Source organism: Sus scrofa, chromosome 5, assembly GCF_000003025.6.
Source record: "Sus scrofa isolate TJ Tabasco breed Duroc chromosome 5, Sscrofa11.1, whole genome shotgun sequence".
In the NCBI taxonomy this organism is placed as follows: domain Eukaryota; kingdom Metazoa; phylum Chordata; class Mammalia; order Artiodactyla; family Suidae; genus Sus; species Sus scrofa.
The window spans coordinates 86,924,122-86,945,628 of NC_010447.5; the positions used below are offsets into that span (position 1 = coordinate 86,924,122).

The window sequence follows — 21,507 nt, forward strand, 5'->3', positions numbered from 1 at the left end:
ACAAATCGAACTAGTATCCATGAGGATTCGGGTTCAATCCCCGGCCCCACTCAGGGGGTTAAAGGAGCCGGTATTGCCATGAGCTGGGTGTAGGCTGCAGATAAGGCTTGGATCTGGCATTGCTCCGGCTGTGGTGTAGGCCAGCAGCTGTGGCTCCGATTCGCCCCCCTGCCTGGGAACTTCCATATGCCATGGGTGCTTTTTTCCTAAAAAGCAAAAAAAAAAAAAAAAAAAAAAAAAAGTTTGGCCTTTCAATTTCCATGATAGTTGAATATTTATTATTTTAAGAAATTATCATTATATGAAGTTAGCATTTGCTGAGGGTCAATTTTGTGTTTGGCACTCTTGGTAAATTCTTAGGAAATATTCTCTCATTTAATCCTTATTTAAGCTACTCCTAGAAGGAAGGGTGAGCATCTCACAAGTGGCTTAACCAATTAACTCACCTGAAGTCACATAGCTAAGAGGCAAAAAAGGGTTCAAAGTCATGTCTATTTAACTCAAACATCTATGTTCTTTCCACTATACTAACCTATAAGGAGAGGAGAGAAAAACCTATTTCAAAAGTCTAAATCAAACAGAGGAGATCCTGAATTTTTAAATTGAATTATGTGAAATGGTGATTTGTTTAATTTGACCAGTATTTCTTAGATAGTTTCTATGATCAACGTTGTATTAGATGTTGGAAACAAGACGAACACATAAAATCAAACTGGACATTTGGGAGTGCTTCTTACATTATCTTAAATAATTAGTGTTTCTTGATGACATCATCATAAAGTTGTTTTTAATGTCTGTATCAGGAATGTCTTTTAAACAAATTGCTCATTCAACTTAGAAGATACCTAATTCTAAAACAGTATGCAGTTTAACTTTTAGTTGTATGAATTTGCTTTAAAACCATAAAGAGAATGAACAGGTTTTTAAAATAAACCCCACCAGCTAACTTTTTTTTTTTTTTTGCCTTTTTTAGGGCTGCACCTGTGGCATATGGAATTTTCCAGGCTAGGGGTCGAATCAGAGCTGCAGCTGCCAGCCTATACAATAGCCACAGCCTCGCAGGATCTGAGCCACATCTGTGACCTACACCACAGCTCATGGCAACACCAGATTCTTCCTTTTTTTTTTTTTTTTAAGGTGAAAGCAGCTTTATTTGCAGAGATACACATTCCATAGGCAGCATGTGGGTTGACTCTTAACCCACTGATCAAGGCCAGGGATCAAGCCACATCCTCATGGATACTAGTCGGGTTTGTTACCACTGAGCCACAACGGGAATTCCCCACCGGCTAATTTTTATTTCAAGGTGTACTAAGAAATGCTTTCCACTTTTAAGCAAAAGATTAAACTTTTGCAAAATTATTTTCTAAAACATATATAGCATTATCTTCAAGAATGAGGGATGTCGGGAGAGAATAAAGAATGCAATAGAAGGAATCCATTTTGGATTATCATTCTCTTTGCATCCTTGCCTCTCCACCTCTTCCCTTTGCAGCACAGGCAAGAGGTGGGGAACATGAGAAGCGGAAAAGTCCGGCCATATACGCAGAGCAGCCTTTCCCAATGATCTCATCTGTCCAGATTTCACAAGCGATCAGACTCCTCTGATACACGGAACAAGGGTGTCCCACCCTTCAAAGTAGAAGCTTTAGGAGATTGCAGAGGCCCCTGCCTACACATCAAATCTCAGAATGTCTTGCATTTCAGATAAAAGCTCCTTTTCTCCTTCAGTAAAGTCAAACCCAAATCCTAAGAATGGCAAACACTCTGCTCTGTTGTCTTCAACTCATTTTTTGCTTTCATTATGTGGTATATTTCACATCGAGCACTTGAGCAAAACTTTATTTAGAGAGGAGGCAACTTAAAGGCAGCGCTTCCGGGTCAATCAGGCTGACTTGACTGCTCATTAGTAATGTGATGAGAGACTCCGCTTCCCTATCTGTAAAGCTCCTCCTTCTGCAGCAGAAAGGAGAAAAGTGACTCTGCTGAATGTGGAAGGTGAAAATGCCACAGGGGTGCAGTCATCAAGGGAAACATGGGCTTGTGATATTTAACTGAGGTTCCTGCTATTTTCCTACCTGTGGGTTTTATGAATAGGATAAACTACTGCACTTTTTTTTTTTCTAAACTGACAGAATGGTTGTGCTACTGAAGAAAGACAGACATAAACTTTTACCTGAAAGAGTAATGCAGACAAGAGGCAACAGTTGATTCTCTTTTCAACATCCACTGTCATAATAAATCTAAGTAAGTACAAGAAAAAGAAATTGATACATTGACAATATTCCAAAAATATTTTTATATAAATACATCTCTAATACTCCTAGGTGTTCCAAAATTCACATAGTCGGAGTTCCCGTCGTGGCGCAGTGGTTAACGAATCCGACTAGGAACCATGAGGTTGCGGGTTCGGTCCCTGCCCTTGCTCAGTGGGTTAACGATCCGGCGTTGCCGTGAGCTGTGGTGTAGGTCGCAGACGCGGCTGGGATCCCACGTTGCTGCGGCTCTGGCGTAGGCCGGTGGCTACAGCTCCGATTGGATCCCTAGCCAGGGAACCTCCATATGCCACGGGAGCAGCCCAAGAAAGAGCAAAAAGACAAAAAACAAACAAACAAACAAAAACAAAATTCACATTGTCTTTGTGATTCTAAAAGTGCTAATATTCATATAAGATCTAGAACACAAAAAGACAAAAAAGTAAATTAAAAAGTCAGGAGGTCCCATCGTGGTGTAGCGGAAACGAATCCTACTAGGAACCATGAGGTTGTGGGTTCGATCCCTGGCCTCGCTCAGTGGGTTAAGGATTTGGCATGACCATGAGCTGTGGTGTAGGTCACAGACATGGCTTGGATCCCGCATTGCTGTGGTGGTGGCGTAGGATGGAGGAGAGAGTGAATGAGAGGCCGAGGGCCCCAGAGTTATCAACAGGCTCTGACATTCGGTCCAAGCCATCGGCCTGCCCCCACGCTGTTATTCTTGCTCATGTATCCACTGTTCATCCACGCATTTGTTCATTCAACAAGTAATTATTGAATCCCATCTCCACGCCCGGCGCTCAGATACACTGGAGAACAAAGCAAGGACCTGTGCCCACGTGGTGCTCACATCCCAGGGCCGGGAGGTGTTATAGGAAGGGGAGGTGGCCATAAACAAAAAACATCACAAATAAGTAAACCATATAACCCCATATGGCATGGACACAGCTGCCCAAGAACCGCGCATGTGGGGCGTGGCGCTCCACGTTGCACAGGTGGGCAGCCCACAAAGGGAGGCGACAGCTCTTACACAGATCACACCACAGTCACACTCACTGTGCAATCTTTGCAGATATCACCGCTCCTTGCAAACATCCCCAAATGCCAACTTTCGCCAGAAACTCCTCACTGTAGTCTTTGGAAACCGGAGGTGAAGAGCTGTGGGTGGCATGGGTGAGGGAGGCGCCAAACTCCTTCCACGTACGGAGCACGTCTTCTTTCCTGAATATGCTGTCAAGAGCTTGACGCCAGCATTTAAAAGCATCCCTCAAACAGAAACAGAGCGTCAGCCTGTGGGTTTTCTGCGATCTGTGTCATTAAATCTAGCTTCCAAAAGGGAAAGCAAATGCACTGAAGAAACATTTTAATTAAAATGTTAGAGAGTCAATCCATACCACTTATTGCTCATAACCATTTCTCTCCGGTAGCATTGGATGAATAAAATGCAGCAATGGAATATCATCAAGGAACTCAAATTTATGACAGGAGTTTTTCACAATAATTGAAAAACCTTCCCAAAGTTTCCCTTCTTCTAGTGGCTCCTAAAAACTACCTTTTCTTTTGTGCGAAGACGAGAAGATTTCCAGTTCATGCAACGCCTGAACGTTAAGACTCCTTTGATTGCTGGTTTGAAGAACATCTGTATTTTTAATCAGGTGAAAGAACAAATGTCAGCCTCTGGAATATATGTCCTTTATATTTGCAAGAATATTTTAAATTGCATTACACCTTAACTATGTAAATAAGCAAACGTCAAGCTAATAGAGCCTTTAAATGTCACATGATATAGATACAGAATGGGAGCCAACAATGTTCTATATGAACGTAGCGGGGTGGCAGATTGGGTCTCACGGGTAGGAAGCGTGAATGAAGTAGCATACAGGTCAGACAGGTGGAGACGGTGAAGGAGAGAAATCCAGAAAAGCATGCAAGGGAGAGCGGGCTGGGGATATCCATGGAAATGCCCTGTGTGGCCAGATATGTTCTTTAAGACCGAAGAGGAGGAGGAGGTGGTAAGATCACAGAGATGTCTGAAAGCCACATGGAGGAGTGGGGATGCTATCCTACAGTAGATGGAAAGCCTCAAATGGTGTGTTTTAGAGCAGGGATGGGACAGAGGAAAGCACATCAGATTCCTCCTTTACTCAGATGCAAAAAAAAAAAAAAAAAAAAAAAAAAAAAAAGCCCATCTTTAATGTTGCCTGAATTTGTTGTTGTTTTCTGATGAAGGCTTGCATCCAAGGATGTGAAGCCAAAAAACCCAACCCACATGGCAATGGTTTCTAATGGGGGCAGCACTGTCTCCTGAAGGGCATTTTAGAAATTTGAGAAAGGGTTTTTGTTAGGTGTCACCACGGCACATCTCCTGCTACTTCCGAGCTGAGGACCTGAGACACTGGCTGGCTTGTAGTGCACAGAACCCTCCCCGACAGTGAGGGAGAAGGTGAGGAGCCTGTATGCAATTATTTGAGTCCAACATCTAACTTCATTTTATACACAGAAAGGGTAATTTGCATGTTTTTAAAATGCTCTGAGTTTTCCAGAAATGTAATCCCAGTAATATTTCATTTTGTTTAGATGTTATCTAGGTTTTGCCATTTTAGATCATGGCACCAAAATTAACAATGCTGATGGTACCCGGGTCACCTGTACAACACCCCTGTACCAGTTGGCATCCAGAGCTGTCATGTCATGTGTCCTGCATGCCCCACATACAACATGTGAGCATCGGATGGCTCCTCCACGGCCCCAGTGCCTAAGCATGTACATACTAACACACACAGGGACGTCATGGTACTTAGCCCTCCTTTTATATCTAGAGCTTCATATGGACTTTCTAAGAGGTACACAGGAAGAATATATTCAATGTAAATTTTATTTCAGGGACTAAATGGGGAATTACAAAATGTCTGTTATAAAAAAGGGGATGCTGGGTCTACAGCACGGCTTGAACAGATACTGCTGAATTTGGAGAAAAGCCAAATCAAGCGCAAAGACAAGGAAAGCAGAATCAGCTGGGGTGGAGCAAAAGCGCATCACAGTGGCCACATCTTGATAAATGGTTCGCAGATTCAGTTCAAGTGGGAGGAACAGGAGGGTGCCTAGACTCTCGCGATGGTGACAGCCGTGCTGGGAAAGTGGGTGACAGCAGGGCTGGCAGCATCTTGTCTGACACTGCCCTGTCACTGCCTACAAGGGAGTGATGGACAGGTTCTACGTGTGCGAGCTCTTTCATTTTTTTTTTTTTTTTGTCTTTTTAAGGCCACACCCACGGCATATGGAGGTTCCCAGGCTACCAGCCTACACCACAGCCACAGCCATGTGGGGTCTGAGCTGCGTCTGGGACCCACACCACAGCTCATGGCAATGCCAGATCCTTGACCCGCTGAGCGAGGCCAGGGATTGAACCTGCAACCTCATGGTTCCTGGTTGAAATTGTTTCCGCTGCACCATGATGGGAACTCCTCATTCCACTCTTAAAGATAACATTTCAGTTACTGTACAGCACAGGGAACTATATTCGAAATCTTATAATTACCTCTAATGGAAAAGAATCACTTTGCTGTACACCTGAAACTAATACAACATTGCAAATCAACTACACATCGATTGAAAAAAATTAATCCTTAAAAAAGATAATTATTTCAAGACGAAACGCAATCTCAACAGGTACATGGAAGATTATACTGAAAATGAACTTACTAATGGTTTCATAATAAGAAGAAATTACGAGCCCAAGCTGTGAATGGGGAAGTTTGCTTTTCTCCACGGAGCTGAAAACTCGGAAGTGCTCCTGCGAAAGGTCAGGGGGGGTTGGCAGGTGCATCTCCTCTGTCCCCAGGCAAAACTCCACCTTTCCCGGAGTGAGCTTCAAGTTGTCCCTTCCTCCTCTGTCTCCTAAATTCACGAAGAACATTTAAAAGATTTTTTTTTTCCCAATGGAGAAGGAAGGGACGTTGAGGAGGAGGGGAAACATGGAAGGAAAGCAAAGGGAGAAGGAAGGAAAGGTTGTGTACAGAGCGAGACTCCTCTGCAGTTGGAGGGATACTGTTTCCTTCAACTTAGTGTCTGCAGAGCCCAGGTGAGTGTGCGGTGGTGTGTGCTGCACACATTACCTTGTAAGCACAGTACGGAGAGGGGCAGTTTGCCAGAGAGTTAATATAGAGACAGTGCTTTGCTCCTCACGGGCATCGGTGGAAGCTGCAGTTTGAGTTTGCCTTTTTTTTTTAAAGAGTTTCCAAGAGTAAGATGTTAGTTTGCCTCTAGGGCAGGGACCTCTGGGATAGAAGCAACATATAGATGGTTCTGACCTGAGGAAAAAATAGGAAAGAACCTGTCTCTTTATAAGATCAGAGAACACACAGGGGAAAAAAAGAGGAAAAATATTCTAGGCGAAGCAGTCAAAAGCTCATATGGATTTAAGTCTACAGCCCTAGGACTGGGGCTAAGCAGCTAAGAATGCTCTTGGTACCAGGTGAAATTCAGATTTAGGTGTTGGAAACCATTCTTAGGAATTGTATTTGCTTTTTTTTTTTTGCGGGGGGGCCACAGCTGTGGCGTGAGGAAGTTCCCACGCCAGGATCAAACCCATGTCACAGTAGTGACAATGCCAAATCCTTAGCAGTTAGCCACCAGGGAACTCTTGTATTTGCTTTTTTTAAAATTCATGCCTTTAGCCATTATTAAGGTACACTATAACTGAAAAAAGTTTACATATGATATAGAGTCCATTTAATGTAATGTGAGTTTATGGACAATACAACCAAAAATTGTGGCTACATATCACAAAAAGTTCTTTTGGAGGGAGAAGAGGCAGCAACAGCAACAACAAATACATACATATATAAACATACATGTATAAGCATATGCATATATATTTCTATCCATACACATACATAAATAAAATTGGTCAGCTACTGCAAAAAAAAAAAAAAGGTCACATTTCCAAAAGACCAGTTTAGATAATAGCATCTTAGGTATAACTTTTAATCTATTTCAATACTTTAAAACAATTATTTCAGATTTATTGAAGTTTATTCTTTAGGCTTGTTATTCTGATAAATTTGAACAGCAAGAATTGTAAACAAAGGAGGATTTTAACACATTTTAAATAACCTAAATATAGATAATTTGAGGTCTCTCCTAGTCTAAATTTGAATTTCCTCTTTCTCCCTGGGGTTACTACTTAACCAGCTGAAGCCCTGCTTTGATTAAGTTGACAAATCAATAGATTTCGAGAAGGAAGAAAACAAGGGTAATGTAATCAAGAATAGTATCTTTTTTTAAGCTAAAAGAAGTTTCTAAGATCAAAACCTATGGTATTAATAAGAACTTTTATTGATGTGTATAGTAAAATGCATTCATTTCTTTGAGACTGTTAACACAGTGCTTTGGTAAAAGATTTCAGTTAATTCAGTGTGAATCAATTCATCTACTTAGGAAAACAAAACAAGACTATAGCACCACACTTGCAAAGCAAATGCTAAGAACGTAGACGTACAGAATCAAAAATTAACAAACATGGTATCTAACAACTCAAGGGAGTATGCTGATTTCACAGAAGGCATAAGAGCAGATGCGTGAGACAGGGCTTTGGTTGGAACACAGTGTGAGAAAGAGAGATGCCATCCACTAGACGAGAAGACGAGAGCGAGGGCTGCAGGGAGTGGGCTAGTACATGGGGGAGGGAGGAACCCGAAGGGTGGTTCCCACCCCACCCCCAGTTCCTGCCAATACCGAGGAAGGGATGGAGAGTAAGTACAGGTCGGCTCTCCACTTCCACGGACACAGAATCCTGGGGGCTGACTGTACGGGACTCGTGCATCCCTCGAGTTGGGTATCCACTGGGGGTCCTGGAACCAACTCCCCACAGATGCTTAGCAACGACCATATTTTTACCTTGTGTCTGTGCAAGAAATAAGGAAAGCAACTTTCTGCTGTGTCGGATTGATCTGTTATGATATTTGGATTTTTCCAAGGTCTCTCTAAAACATCTCAAAGTGTCTGTCACGTCCACGGGCACACAGAGGAGCCCTTTGGCTTTGCTGTATTCTGCAAGGAGAAGGAAGCGGGACATTAGGGATGAAATGTTGCAGCAAGCCAACGAGCAGCAAAAGACTATCTAATTCAGAGAATTTCTTGGTCCCAAACTAAAGCTGCTACATTCAAAGCCCCCAGGTCTGCAGCAGGTGTTTCAACATTCAGATCGATTTTTTTTTTTTTTTTTGGTATATTTGACAGTTCTTTTTAGAAAAGAAAAAAAAAAAAACCTGGAAAACTTCTGATTCGTATGAAATGCAAATAACTTTAGATCTTGCCAATTTTCCTTATGAAGCCTCCTACTTTTTCTTTTGCTGATCATAAAAGATGAAATAATCTACTCCTTTTCAGCAGCCTCTTCAAAGCCAAGGTGCCTTGGGAAAGAGACGAAAGGAGGAAACAAAGAAGCCTGGAGATGGGCACCTGCTCTCTTAAGAGAAGGAAAAGACAGCTTTCTAACGCTGGAGGATGTAGAGGAGAACAAGATGTGGCCATAAACAGGTGGCGAACTGAAAAGCACTCCTGAAAAGTGGCCAGGAAGGGCAGATGTGGGCAGAGAGTTGCCACGAGGTCTCTGGAGAGGAAGTGCTCGTCTCATGAATGAGGCTGCAGGCCGGCTGCAGACATCATGAAGCAGGCACATGGGAAAGAAGAAGAAATGGCTTCAGATGGATCCGCAAAGGTATTTTCCTCTTCAACAAGTCGAACAGGTCCAACGCCCCCTCGTAAAATCTGAGGTCTTGCTCATGCAGCGACTTGCTAGTGAATGGGGCTCTAAGAGGTGAAGAGGCATGACCTCTGGTCTCAAGAAAATCACAGCCCAGCTGAAGTGACGGGTATGCTAACACGGGAGGAGAAAAGCACACTTAGAGAGGCTGTCTGGTTACATGTTAAAATGAGGGAATGAAGATCAGTGGGGGGGGGGGGGGGAGCATGACAGCCTTCATGGGAGGGAGGAAATGCCAGCTGTGTCTTACAGGCTGGGGAGGTGAGATCAGGGAGAAGGAGGCGAGGGACTTCGGAAAGTTAGAAGAACAGCTGAAGCCGACGGACTGGTCACACTATGCCAACAACTAACTCTTACGTAATGATTGCGATAGTCTCACGGAATCCTAGCAACACACAGAAGAGGTATGGACCATTATATTCTCATTTTACAGATGAGGAAAACCAAGCAGAGAGAAGTCTGGGAGCCCCTCCTGGCTCATAGACGTGGTTTGTGCAGAGAAAGGATGGAATCAGGAGTAAGGAGGGCGACAGCGGGTACAGTGAGAGGATGTGGCCAGTCCTTTTCAACCGAGGAGGGGTTGCCAGAGGCCTGAAGCCCTCGGTGAGTAAGTGGCCTTCACCCTCTTTAATGGGCAACCAAGAAAGGGTTTTGAACAGGACCCTGGCAGAAAGTGATTCGTATTTTAGGAAGAGAGCGCCAACAGCTGCATGCAGAGCAGCCCGCAATAGAAAGAGGCTGGTAGCTCAGAGGCTGTGAAGTTACAACACAGACATTGTATGATGTGAACTCCGCTAAAGGGGCAGCGACGGGAGGGAGGGAGGGGCCAGGGAGTGCGCCCATGCTCAAGGCAATGGGAGAGTGGTGAACTGGCTATGTGGCAAAGGATAAAAAGGTGGGAGGGGTGGGAATCAGCTCTTCCCCATCTTTTAGTACCAATGACCTTGCTTCCCACCTCAGTGGAAAAAAAGGATGCTATCCAAAGGGATTTTCTAGAAGCCCTACCACCACACACATGGCACCTGTGCCCATCTGCTCTGCAAGGGCATCCCTCCAGCAATTCTCCTCTCTCTCCACATCATCGGTTTTTCCCTCCACTGAGTCATTCTCTCTCTCTCTCTCTTCTTTTCTTTCTTTCTTTCTTTTTTCTTTTTTGTCTTTTTAGGGCCGCACCTGTGGCATATGGAGGTTGCCAGGCTAGGGGTCAAATTGGAGCTGCAGCTGCAGGCCTATACCACAGCCACAGCAACGCTAGATCCGAACTGCGTCTGTGACCTACACCACAGCTCATGGCATCGCCGGATCCTTAACCCACTGAGTAAGGACAGGGATCGAACCCACATCCTCATGGTTCCTAGTCAGATTCATTTCCGCTGTGCCACAACGGGAACTCCCACTGAGTCATTCTCAACAGCACATTTTGCTTTTTATCTCCTATCTTTAAAAAATTAAAAATAAAAAATAACTTCATCATCGCAACATTATTTGGAATAGACAAGACATGAAAACAACTTAAGTGTCCATTGATGGATACATGGATAGAGAAAAGGTAGTATAATGAAATAATCAACCATTAACAAGGAAGGAAATCCTGAATGAAATAATGCCATTTGCAACAACATAGGTGACCTAGAAATTATCATACTAAGCGAAGTAAGCTAGAGAAAGACAAATGTCATGAGATCACGAATATGTGGTATCTAATTTAAAATGATACAAAAGAACTTAGAAAACAGAAAGAGACTCAAAGAGCTTGAAAACAAATTTATGGTTACCAAGGGGAAACGTGGGGGAGGGATAAATTAGGGTTTGGAGATTGACATGTATACACTATTATACATAAAATAGTTAGGTAACAAGGACCTATACCTAATATAACCTACTCAATACTATGTAATAACCTGTATGGAAAAAGAATCTGCAAGGAATGGTTAGGTGTATAACTGTTTTACCTTGCTGTACACCTGAAACTAACACAACTTTGTAAGTCAACTACATTCCAATAAATGCTATTTTTTTAAAAAGGAAGGAAATCCTGCCATTTGTGGACCATGAGAGCATTATGCTAAGTGAAACAAATCAGAGAGAAGATGACAACTATTGTATGATTTCACTTACATGTGGAATATATAAAAAAAAAAAATGAATTCAAAGAAACAGCGTAGGTTGGTGGTTGCCAAAGGCAGGAGTTGAGAGGTGAGCAAAATGGGTGAATGAAGATGGTCAAAAGGTGCCAATGTCTATTGATAAATAAATAATTCTGGAACTGCAATGTATAGCATGGTGACTATATCTTAATTTATGTAAAAGGAAAAAAAAAACATTTAAAAAAAATACAAAATCTTTTCCTTGACTCTCCTAGTCCCTCAAGCCACCATTCTAGTTTTCTGCTTCATTCTTCAATAAAACTCCTCAAAAGTTTTATTGAAGCCACTTAAATCAGGCTTTACCTCATCATTTCATCCCGAGGATCTTCATGTGGTTAAATCCAGTGTTCAGTTTTTAGACTTTATCTCAAATAAATTTTCAACAGCATTTGACCCAGTTGGTAACTCCTTCCCTCTTGAAATACTTTCTTTACTTGGCTTCAAGGTCCATTTCCAACCCCCTGATCAATCTTCTTTGCTAATCTAAGTATCCATACCCTGGTGGCTCCCAAATTTACATCGCTGGCCCCAGCGCTCCTGAGGTCCAGAATCATCCATCCAATGCTCTCCTCTGCTCTTCGTGTACCAGACATCTCCAATGGAACAGGTCCCCAGCTGGCTTTCTAATCATTTCCCCCACACATTCTCTTCCCATAGTCTTTCCCCATCTCATTAAATGATGGTCCTATCTTCCCAGCTGCTCAGGCCCAAAGCTGGTATCATCCTCGACTCCTGTTCTTCTCTCATGCACCAGGTCAAATGCACAACAGTCTCTCCACAGCTCCACTCTCTACCCTCTTCCACTCTGTTCCAAAACCTCATCATTTTCTGAATGATCGCAATCACCCTCCCAACCAGTCCCCCCATTTCTACCTTTGCTGCTCTCAGCATAGCAACCAGAGGACTCCTTTTAAAAATGTAAGTCAGCTCATGTCACACCCCTGTCCAAGACACTTCACTGGCTCCCCCATAACCAGAGCAAACACCAACGCCTTTGCAGTGACCTCTAAGCCCTGACATGAGTGGGCTCCCCGTGACCTTGCTGTTCGCTCCCTCCTGCACTGGGCAATCCTCCCTCCTGAGGGTCTGGGCACCTGTGGTTCACTTTAGCCTAGAACGTTCTTCCCTCTGACGTTCCTGTCTTGATTCCTCAGCTCCTTAAGGTTATTGCATAACTGTTAACTTCTCAGGGGGGCCTTCTCGGATTACCCTGTTTAAAACTGCAGCAACTTCTCTTTTGTCCTCAGCATTCATTATCTTCTGACCTACTACATGTTTTATTTGTTTATCGATTGTCTCTGGCCGCTAGAATGCAAGTTCCATGAGAGTAGGGATTTTTGTCCATTTCATCCGCTAAATTCACCCCAGACCTATAACTGTCCCTGTTATGTGGTACGTGCTCAATAAATATTTGCTATGTGAGTGAAGGACAACAGTTTTCAGAGCTAAATGGCTGAGATAAACTTTATTAATCATCATTCCCACAGGTCTTAACCTGAATTGATCCTCACAGCACCTCACATCTCGTAGAGCTAGACATCACTCTTACTTCACAAAGAAGGAAAAGTGAATCTGAGGGCCATTCACTTGCTCGAAATCCTTACAAGAGATCCAAGAGAACCAGTGTGCAAGTCTGATGCCTTTCCCAAACAGTTTCCCAAAGGATATCAGATTTGGGGAACAGGCAATGACCCCCAACACGAGGCTGACTAATTTGGGCACGGAGACACTCTGAGAAAGGACAGGAATAAGCCTGAGGTCCCTGTGAGCCGAGGGAGGTCCTGATGGAATTAGTAACACCGGTTCACATTCAGGGGTCACAGAGACACATCTTTGATTATACGCTGCGGTCTAGAACTCCTGGAGGCTCTAAGGCCAGAACACGGTCAGATGGAGAGACACAGCTGCGCCCCCACTGAGATCCCTCTTAACACGTTTCCCTACCACACATTTAGGAGAATCAAATACTTAGGCCACAGTAGCTCTTCTCATCTCACTGGAGATCTCACTCTTCCATCTCCTGTCCACCCATCCTGTCTCCAGCAGCCCTCTCCTCCAAGAGGCACACTCCTGCACGACCCCTGTCAAGACACGACACCTCCCACCCCATCTCCCACCCCCACCCTTGGGCACAGCACCCTGACAATTACATGTGTCTGTTCTGTTTCTCCACTTTCCTTGCCAGAATTCACGAGCTTGGCTTTTTTAATTTTTTCTCCTTGGAGAGTGAAATCGGGAAAAGAAGTTAAGCCAACATAGCAAAAGGAGGAAGTGGGAAGCTCTCACCTATTACTACTTTGAGACGGTCAGTTACTTTCTTCAGGCCTTTGTTTCAAACATCCATTAGAACTGGGTCGGTCATATTTACCTCCAAGGGTTATTGTTTCAGCCCGAGTGTGACGGGCCCGGCACAGTGCCTGGCAAGAGGGAGCATTCGATAGACAGATGCTCACGTTATGACTGTTTCTCAAATATTTTATTTTTTTATTTTTTATTTTTCTTTTGCTTTTTAGGGCCGCACCCACAGCCTATGGAGGTTACCAGGCTAGGGCTAGAATCAGAGCTACAGCTGCCGGCCTACCCCACAGTCACAGCCACGACAGATCCGAGCCATGTCTACAACCTACACCACAGCTCACGGCAATGCCAGATTCCCGACCCACTGATCGAAGCCAGGGATCGAACCCACAACCTCATGGTTCCTAGTCCGATTTGTTTCCACTGCGCCACGACGGGAATGCCCATGTTACTCAAATACTTGGAAAAATACCCCTTGAGCACTTGGCAGTACTTGGTGCCACGCTAGGCACTGAGAAGGCACGAGTGAACAGAAGAGACACACTCTCTCACAGAATTTACATGCTAGAATAAAAATCACAAAGGCGTGCCAGAGACTGAGGGCAGTAGGAGGGGCCAGGAGGAAGTAGAGGTGCCTACCATCTTCAAAAGATGGGGTCTAGCCATCATCATCCTGCTACTTTTTATCTAATATCTGTTTATAAATCATTCCTTTTCCCCCTAAATTATATTCCACTTTACTTTCTTTTTCCTTCTTTCAAGTCCAAGTATCTAGTCCCTAGAATCTAATTAGGGTTCTGTTGGTGCTTTGGTGGGTGGCTGTCTAAAGGAGATAAATGATGCAGAGCAATAAGGAAATATCATTAGCTTTGCAGGCCTTATCCTTCCATCTCTGTCTCAAGGGGTTCCTCTCTGAAAACTTCCATGGATAATTCAAGAAGCTATTTTAAAGGAATAATAGCCACACAGTTTGAAACAGGTAAGAAGGAGGAGGAGGGGGGCAAAAAAAAAAGACTAGATTTACTACGTCTCTCATTGTACCCACGCAACAGTAAGACTGAAATGCCACTGTCTCCAGAGAGATGGATTCACCAAGGAAGGATTCCAGGGAGGGGTGCAACATTTGGGCTGCTTTCAACGCACTTAGTCGCATCAACCCAAATGCCCAGAGGCAGTAATAAAACACACCAGTCAAAGGGGTCAAAACTCCAACACACCTCAAGACTGAATTACCCCATTAGAGAACTTAAATACCAATAAGGTCAAAACTCAAGAAAGAACTCCCAGACAGAATGCAAAAACAGCTCCAATAAGAGGCAAACCCATAGAGTTATCTTCCCCCAAGAAGCTTAACAAGCAGGCAAGTTACTCATCCATACAGAAAAGCATCCATAAAGAAAGGTATTCTCATTCCTCCAAAGCCTACAGAGACTATACCAAATTACAAATGCATTATTAAAGAGCTAGAGGGAGAAGAGAAAGCTGTTAAATAATGAGAACACCGAATGTTCCCGGGCACTGGAGCATTACATTATCTGTTCGAAGAATTAAATGTATCAAGCGTTACCACCAAATGCTGTTACGCCAAAAGAAAATCTATGATGTTCGAAAGCAGCGATCCTGGGTGGAAACCGCCCGGAGTATACTTGGTCTTTTTAAAAATTCTTTCAAGAAATGCAAACATGTCGTGGTGATATACATAACACCCATTAAGCTAATTATAAACATGGCAATGATCTGTATTTGGTATGCTGGAAAAAATGCAGCATCCTAAAATTTTGCCTCATAAGCCCAAAAGTCTGGGCCAAATTATGCTCCTAGTCACAGAGGTCTTAGAGTTTTATAAAGAGCTATAAGGTGGATGCCATGGTTTTAACGATAACGGTGCAATAAAAAACCTATAGTTGCTATGTGGGATCGTCTAAAAATAATGATGAAACTATCATAATAAGTCACGCTAAAGTACCTGTCTCCCCAAAACTACTGATGTATAGCAATTTTTTTCATGAGAACTCTATGTTTGGAAGAGAGTCTAACCTGGCAAAGGACAAAGGGCAAACCGACCCAGTAGCTCAGGGGACCCCTTGTGGGTTGAGCATCAGACAGGCCAGGGTTTGAATCATGGTTCCAGTCCTCGCGAGCAACATTTAATTTTCTCATGTGCAATGTAAGCACAATAAGAGCTACCCCCTCGGATGGTTACAATGGAAGAAAATAATAACTATTAAGGACTTGGCTCCATAGATGACTACTGCCATTACAATATTTTTTAGACTCTATCTACCTGAGTATTCCTGCTCTACGCGTTGCTCAACCGGGCTGTACTTCCACCACCACCGAGAGCCTTTCCAAAGGATCCCTGTGGCCGGACCCCTCTGCCTTCCTTTCTGTCTCACCACCTGCCATCTCATCTTTCCCAATGTAATTTTAATGACAGGTAGGCAAGGTGCTTTTGTGACCCATCCGTGAGCACCTACTGGTCACACTGGTCTAGAGTTTGGCTAGGTGTGTTTTCCTGGCCCATATGTGCCAGTCGTCATTTTGACGCATTTTTGGACATTTGTTGCCAGGTCTGTTTTGGATGGAGGGGAGAGTGCCAGTCACACTCTGAGCCATGGATCCCCTGATTTCAATCACCACCACCATCCTGGGGACTGAAACACAGACCTCTGCTGAGGACCTCACTGGGGCATCTAATCACATCCTGCATCATTCCACTCAGCGATCCTTCAGGCATCTCAAACGCACTAAATGCAAAGTAACGTTCTCCTCTAACCTGCCCTCCCTTTATACGTACATATAAAGATATCATGCCCATCTAGCCACCTAAGCCAGAAACCAAGGCGACATGAATTCCTCCCTTCCTCATCCATCCCCCTCATCTCACAACTACGTATCTGTCCACCCTGTGTTCTCACTGCCCAAGTCCAGGACCTCGTCATGTTTGTAACACAAGCCAGCCAGGAGCAGCTGCTCTCCTGCCTCCAACCTTCACCCATGCTGCTGCCGAAGGTTCGTTCGGGAATACAAATGTGGTCATCTCATTTTCTTTCTTTAAATCCTTGCAACTGGCTCCCCTCAGCTCTTTGGATAAATCTGAATCTCTTTATCATACCTTCTAAGACCCTTTATCATTCAACTCCTGCCAACCTTTCTAACCTGGGCTTTCACCTTTTACTTTTATGTTAACTCCGCCCAATTACACAGAGTCTCTCAAAAGAGATGCTAGCTGTGAGCTATCATTGTTTACAGCAGCAGCAGCAGCAGTCATAACAGTACAGACCTTATCACGTGACCCTATAATCTCTGGTTATTAACCAGTCTCCTTCAATGGACTGTAAACCAGATAACAAATCTTTAGTCTCATTCATCTTTGTATTCTCAGGACCTATTACAACACTTAACACATGGTGGATACTCAATGTTTGCTGAATGACTGAACAGCTGCCTGGCTGACTCTGGGAATGTATGCACGCGTGCATACCTACACACACACACCCTAAAATCAATAGATAAATGAATGAAAGAACCCTAACACTTCAAAGGGAAGACTTGCATTTCTTTCCTATACCCGAAACAGAGACTCAGGGAACGTGCAATTGAGAGAAGGCATTAGTTCCATTTTCACCTTATCCTATTGCCTCCTTCCTACAAGCCACACTGCCTAAACATTCTGAGACGCTTACCAGCTACAAGCAAGAGCCAGGATCTTCTCAAATCTTCTCCTGCACTCTCATTAAAAGCCCTACAACTTAACCTTGGTAATGTCAACAGAACAATCTATATTGGTTATGGAATTGGAAGTTATTATGGGAGTCAAGGCAGAACAAAGAAAATAGCTAAAGGTCAATTTAAAGGCTTCCCAAGTGAAATTAAAAACAAGAAAAAATGCACAAAACCGTATTTCCCCACATTTATTTTTCCCATTAATTTCCTCTCTCCCTCGTCTTTTATTTCTATTCTTGAACTTGCAGATTAAACTCATAAAAATGTGTTTTAATTTCCCGTAAGTGACATCTACAGCCACGTTAAGATGGTAAATTTCGAATGAATTATTTTCAGCCAAATAAACCTGCAAAAGAGATTTTGCAAACATTTTCATTACGGAAGACCTGACAGGCAGAACACAACAGCAAACCCTGTTTGGAAGGAAACAGAAAGAGTTTCAAGCTAAAATTCATTCCAACCTGAAGAGATGAGCTTTTTAAGGAAATCTGTGTGGTTTCCAGCTGCTGTCACTTCACTGGTTGGAGGATTAATCTTGAGTTGTTTCCCAATGAAATTTCGACAGGTAATCTTAAAAAGAAAGGTGAAAACAAATATTACTTAGGTATTTATAGCCAAAAATTTTCCTTACTTGAAATGTTCATCATTTGTCAAAAAAAAAAAGAGAGGTGCAAAAAGATGCTACAAATAAAAGCTTCAGAGTAGCATTCAATCATGAGAACTTTCAGGAAAAAAAAGTGGCTACATAATTTTTCATATTTCTTTTGTACAGCACAGCTGGAAAAGCATTACGCAAATTAGGTAGAGCAATTAGAATATGATTTCTCTGATATTCTATAAATTCACTAGCCTAAATTTATCTTCCATTATGTAAGTTGAAACATATTTAAAATAGAGGCTGTTTTTCCAATGGCAGATCTTCTTCCCACTCCTAATTAACACAATTTAAACTACCCTGGTGAAGTTTTTCAGAACTAACTACCTCTGTAGCATTTTTAAAAAATATTTTAGGAGTTCCTGTCGTGGCGCAGTGGTTAACGAATCCGACTAGGAACCATGAGGTTGCGGGTTCGGTCCCTGCCCTTGCTCAGTGGGTTAACGATCCGGCGTTGCCGTGAGCTGTGGTGTAGGTTGCAGACGCGGCTCGGATCCCGCGTTGCTGTGGCTCTGGCGTAGGCCGGTGGCTACGGCTCTGATTCGACCCCTAGCCTGGGAACCTCCATATGCCGCAGGAGCGGCCCAAGAAATAGCAACAACAACAACAACAAAAGACAAAAAAAAAAAAAAAAAAATTTTAATAGATACTTGGAGTTCCTGTCATGGCTCAGTGGTTAACGAATCCGACTAGGAAGCATGAGGTTGCAGGTTTGACCCCTGGCCTTGCTCAGTGGGCTGAGGATCTGGCGTTGCTGTGAGCTGTGGTGTAGGTCGTAGATACAGTTCGGATCCCGAGTTGCTGCGGTCGTGGCATAGGCTGGCAGTTACAGCTCCAATTAGACCCTTATCCTGGGAACCTCCATATGCCACAGGTGCAGCCCTAGAAAAGACAAAAAGACCAAAAAAAAAAAAATTTTAATAGATACCTGAGTCTTAAAATGGTAACATATCTGAAAACAGAACATTGTTTGTTGTTGTTGTTTTTTAGGGCCACATCCACGGCACATGGAAGTTCCCAGGCTAGGGCAGCATCTGAGCCATGTCTACAACCAACACGACAACTCATGACAACGCCAGATCTTTAACCCACTGAGCGAGGCCAGGGATTGAACCCATGTCCTTATGGATACAAGTCAGGTTCATTACTGCTGAGCCACACACAACTCCCTGAAGACAGAACATTTTTATGTATTTATTTATTTGTTTGTTTATTTGTTGGGCTGTACCTGCGGCATACATAAGCTCCCAGGCCAGGGATTGAGCCTACACCACAGCAGTGACCCAAGCCACTGCAGTGACAATGCTGGATCCTTAACCATTAGACCACCAGGGAATTCTCCAAAAACGTCAACATTTTTAGACATAAGGAAATTCTTTGAAAAGGTCCAAGATCCTCTCCTCTTCGTTTCTCCATTCCCACCCTATCTTGAACTAACCTGTCCCTTTCCTTCACCTCACTTAGAGCTGAACCACGGCATTTACGGGCCGTAGGCATTTGTGACGCCATAGGCCTACCGCTTCATCAAAAAATATTGAAAATTATATTTATGACTATATTGGTATACATATAAATATAGGAATTATAAAAACTAAAACACCTTCTTTGACCTAAAAGTTATTTTTTTTTTCTCATTTTAAAAGAAACAAAAACATTTAGTGGCCCCTAAAAAAGCACTGTGGCTCTAGACACTGTCCCCACTGTGCCTAATTGGTAAATACTCCCTGATCTGAAAATAAGCACCATGTGTACAAGGACTTAATTTTTACTTTCCCTGTATCTGGAAAATATTGGCACATGGTGACTCTCAATAATGTTTACTGATTTGAGTGATAAATGGCTAAGTGAAAATATTAACATTTATTGGGTTCCTAAATCTTGCTATTTGTATGTGTACTAATAAGAAATCACAACTACATGAATAATAGAGCCAAGCTTACCTTTTGTTCATGCTCAGCCTCATATCTCACACAAGGCTGTTGGGTAATATCTGGGTCCTTGAACTTGGATATTCGTAGAAGTAGCTGGCGCTGTGCATACACCAGGAGTGGTGTCACTTGCTCTGTATATCTCTCACTAGACAAGGGAGAAAATATATTAAAAACCAATATTAGTAAGGACACATTCTTTTCAGTGAAATCTGTCACTGTTAACTACCCTTATGGCAGTACTTACTGTGAAATTGTATTGAACTGAATGGCAAGTGATACTAGCGTTTCCCATTTTTCCACTTGGTATAAAAGTTCCAGAGATTTTAATACGAAGTCGTGGATCCATTTCAAATCAACTACATTTACATCATCCAAAGGATCCTCAAAAGTAAGGCTAGAACCACCGCTGTCATTTTTAATATTTCCATAGCAACTTGGAACACTGAACTCTCCTTTGTCTTCAATAGTCTGCAAGTGGCACATTGAAAAAAAAATTGTGTAATTTCAGATTTTGCCACACCTTTTTCTGAATACTGAATGTATAGATAAAAATATGGCACACCAAAGAACTGAACAGAAAAAAAATTTAATGTTTTTATTGGGCAAATCAAAAGCATGGTAATGAGAGCCAGCAGAATTTCTGTGAGAATGGAAATGTGCTGCACCTGTGCTGTTCAACACAGGAGCCACGAAGCACACGTGGACTGCCCAGCTGTTGCAGTATGACTAGTGCGCCTGTATTTTTAATTTGGTTTAATTTTAATTAATTTAAGCTTAAATGTAAATAGCCACATATGGTTACTCATTACTGTGCTTCCTGGGACATAGTCACTATGTAAGTAAGGGTACTAAACCAATAAATAAGGTAAATTTTTGAGGAAAACCGGGTTTTAGTATATATAAGTAAGTATCCTTAATACGTTGGTTACTTTCCTTTCAGAGAATAATATGTCCAATACCCTGAAGCAAAGGTCAAACTTACGGAGAAGAAAATCTTCTAGAAAATGCTCTTTTTGCCTAAGCCTAAAGGGTTACTAAGGAACTATTGTGTTCATTTCAGATTAAGTTCCTGATGCATCTGGAAATTCTTTTTTTAATATGATTTTAATTTTTTCCATTACAGTTGACTTAGTGTTCTGTCAATTTCTACTCTACTGTGTACTAGCAATGAAATATTAGGAAAGGAATATAAAAGTATCTTTTAAAATTGCATCATCAAAAATTGAATACCTACGAATAAACCTGACCAAGGAGATGAAAGATACATGCTGAGGGGTTCCTTTCGTGGCTCAGTGGTTAACAAATCCGACTAGGAACCATGAGGTTGTGGGTTTGATCCCTGGCTTTGCTCAGTGGGTTAAGGATCCGGCATTGCCATGAGCTGTGGCATAGATTGCAGACATGGCTCACATCCCGTGTTGCTACGGCTGTGGCATAGGCCAGCAGCTACAGCTCTGATTAGACCCCTAGCCAGGGAATCTCCATATGCTGTGAAACGGCCCTAGAAAAGGCAAAAAGACAAAAGAAAAAAAAAAGATATATGCCAAGAACTATAAAATATTAAGCAAGGAAATTAAAGAGGATTCAAAGAAATGGCAAGATATTCCATGCTCCTGGGTTGGAAGAATTAACATCATAAAAATAGCCATGCTACCCAAAGAAATCTACAGATTCAATGCAATTCCTATCAAATTACCCATGACATTTTTCACAGAACTAGAACAAACAA

General features: G+C 42.7%; 1 protein-coding gene across 1 annotated transcript in view; it reads right to left on the reverse strand.

Moving 5' to 3' along the window:
- CFAP54 (cilia and flagella associated protein 54) overlaps positions 1–21,507 on the reverse strand; it is a 310,179-nt gene that overhangs the window by 131,679 nt on the left and 156,993 nt on the right. Inside the window, 8 exon segments of the mRNA XM_021092730.1 lie at positions 2,177–2,243; positions 3,312–3,521; positions 3,808–3,841; positions 3,844–3,894; positions 8,154–8,306; positions 17,654–17,762; positions 19,788–19,923; positions 20,023–20,246. Coding sequence (XP_020948389.1) covers positions 2,177–2,243; positions 3,312–3,521; positions 3,808–3,841; positions 3,844–3,894; positions 8,154–8,306; positions 17,654–17,762; positions 19,788–19,923; positions 20,023–20,246 — 984 coding nt within the window.